Source organism: Triticum dicoccoides, chromosome 4A (genome assembly GCF_002162155.2).
Source record: "Triticum dicoccoides isolate Atlit2015 ecotype Zavitan chromosome 4A, WEW_v2.0, whole genome shotgun sequence".
Lineage (NCBI taxonomy): Eukaryota > Viridiplantae > Streptophyta > Magnoliopsida > Poales > Poaceae > Triticum > Triticum dicoccoides.
In genome coordinates this window covers 131370110-131371990 of record NC_041386.1, presented here as the reverse complement: position 1 = coordinate 131371990, position 1881 = coordinate 131370110, and the positions used below count along the sequence as shown (strand labels likewise).

The 1881-nt window shown below is 41.1% G+C and overlaps 1 protein-coding gene across 1 annotated transcript in view; it reads left to right on the top strand.

Moving 5' to 3' along the window:
- The window catches only part of LOC119285392 (probable 2-oxoglutarate-dependent dioxygenase At5g05600), a 5055-nt gene extending 3426 nt beyond the window's left edge, over positions 1-1629 (top strand). The window contains exon 3 of the mRNA XM_037564656.1: positions 1121-1629. Within this exon, the coding sequence (XP_037420553.1) occupies positions 1121-1384 (264 nt within the window). The 3' untranslated portion in view covers positions 1385-1629. The remainder of the gene's footprint in view (positions 1-1120) is intronic.
- The last annotated feature ends 252 nt before the right edge of the window (positions 1630-1881 follow it).

Here is a 1881-nt window from a genome sequence, read left to right as displayed (position 1 = left end):
TTCATCCCCCTCTATTTTACCATCAATGCATCGTAATTTTACGTTCAGTAAGTTTTGTCTTTTCTCCGACGCAAAAAGGGACCGTAAAAAAATATATAATCACCGTAAAAAATATTTTATGTTATGTAAAATTACAAACGTAAAAACATAGTTTAAAATACACATAAACTTAAATTTTCTTGTCTTATGACCTATATTTTTACTTTATTATGTCCAATTTTACGTAGTGAATTAATAGGAATGTAACTATTTGAATTCGAAACGTAATTTAATTATGAAATGATCGTAAGACTACCTCGGGTGAAGAATAACTTATTCTGCACCTGGATGATGAATAGTAACAACAAAACTATTTAATAATAAACCTAACAATATTGTTTGACATTGTAAACGTTGATACTACTTTTTTAGATATGTTTGGTCAAAGTAGTTCGGACAAAACTCATATGCAAAAACTAAAAAAGACCGGAGGGAGTACACGTACTACGTGCTAACCTTTGTGAGCACGCTGTGCAATAGCAAAAAGAATGAAAAGGTGCTATCTTTGTGAGCACGCGCTTCTATAACGAAAAAATGCTATGAAACAACATCGAAAGTTCAAAGATCGACGTGGAATTATTTCTGTCACACAAGATAGTACTCTCTTGTGTTATTTTCCTTGGCTTCTGGGGTCAATTTGGCTTCTGTAAAAAGGCTACTACTTCTAGCTAGATTTGGACCTTGGATAGGCGTAGGCACTAACAAGGCGGAAATTCAATTTGATGGTGGAAATGACATATTTCTCTTCTTTCATGTGATATTCCTCTATAGGCATATTAGAAAATGGTTCAGGTGCAAGTGACACCTACTCAGTAGCTATAGCCAGAGGCGTGTCTAATCGGCCTACGCCTTTGATTATTTTGCATTTGATGGTGCCACAGTGCCGGAGCTATCACCCATCAAGTCTATTCCGCACCTGAGCTCCCTCAACGTGTGACACCAATAGCCTCTCGATCGAATTGATTGTAAATAGTGTATTGTTTACGACTCGGAAATGAACTGCAAAAACGTCTTATATTAACGTATAGAGAAAATATATAAATGGTGTACTACTCTTAACTCTGTGTGCTTACGTACGCAGGTGCTGAGCAACGCGGCGTACAAGAGCGTGGAGCACCGGGTGACAGTGAGTGCAGCGGAGGAGCGGCTATCGCTCGCCTTCTTCTACAACCCGCGGAGCGACGTGCCGGTGGCGCCCATGGCGGAGCTGGTGGCGCCGGGACGCCCGGCGCTGTATCCGGAGATGACCTTCGACGAGTATCGGGCACACATCCGGCAGCGCGGCCTCAGCGGCAAGGCGCAGCTACAGTCTCTGCAGAACGCCAACAGCAGCGTCGCCTCCTGACACTAGGAAAGGCCAGCCGGCCGACCGGCCGGCCTACTACTCCCTTGTCATGTGCATGCGCATCACTCCGTTGTATTCGGAGATGTGTTCATGGCCGGTACATATGTATGTATAATATAGACGTTTCCGCTAATAAATATACACGGGATAGTCTCGTACGTATGCCATTCATGTTAACTTGATCAGTTTGTTTACTCTGTATGACGTATATAATTAATGAGACTGCTCATTTGTTATGTTCCTTACTTGATCTTCTGGCATATTGCTTTTGGGAACGCCTCTGTCTTTGCCCGCTCAGATTTTTTTGACGAAAATAGGAAACATTTCCCTGGCCAATACGTGTGATACGAAAAAGTAAAGGAGACAAAAGAGGCCAACATCTATTTCAGAAGAAAGAAAGATTATAAAAAGCCCTCAGCTGGCTCATAATTGAATCAACAATTCCAAAAATGTGTTCATAAAAAGGTATAAATATATTCATCATGGTGTAATTTTTT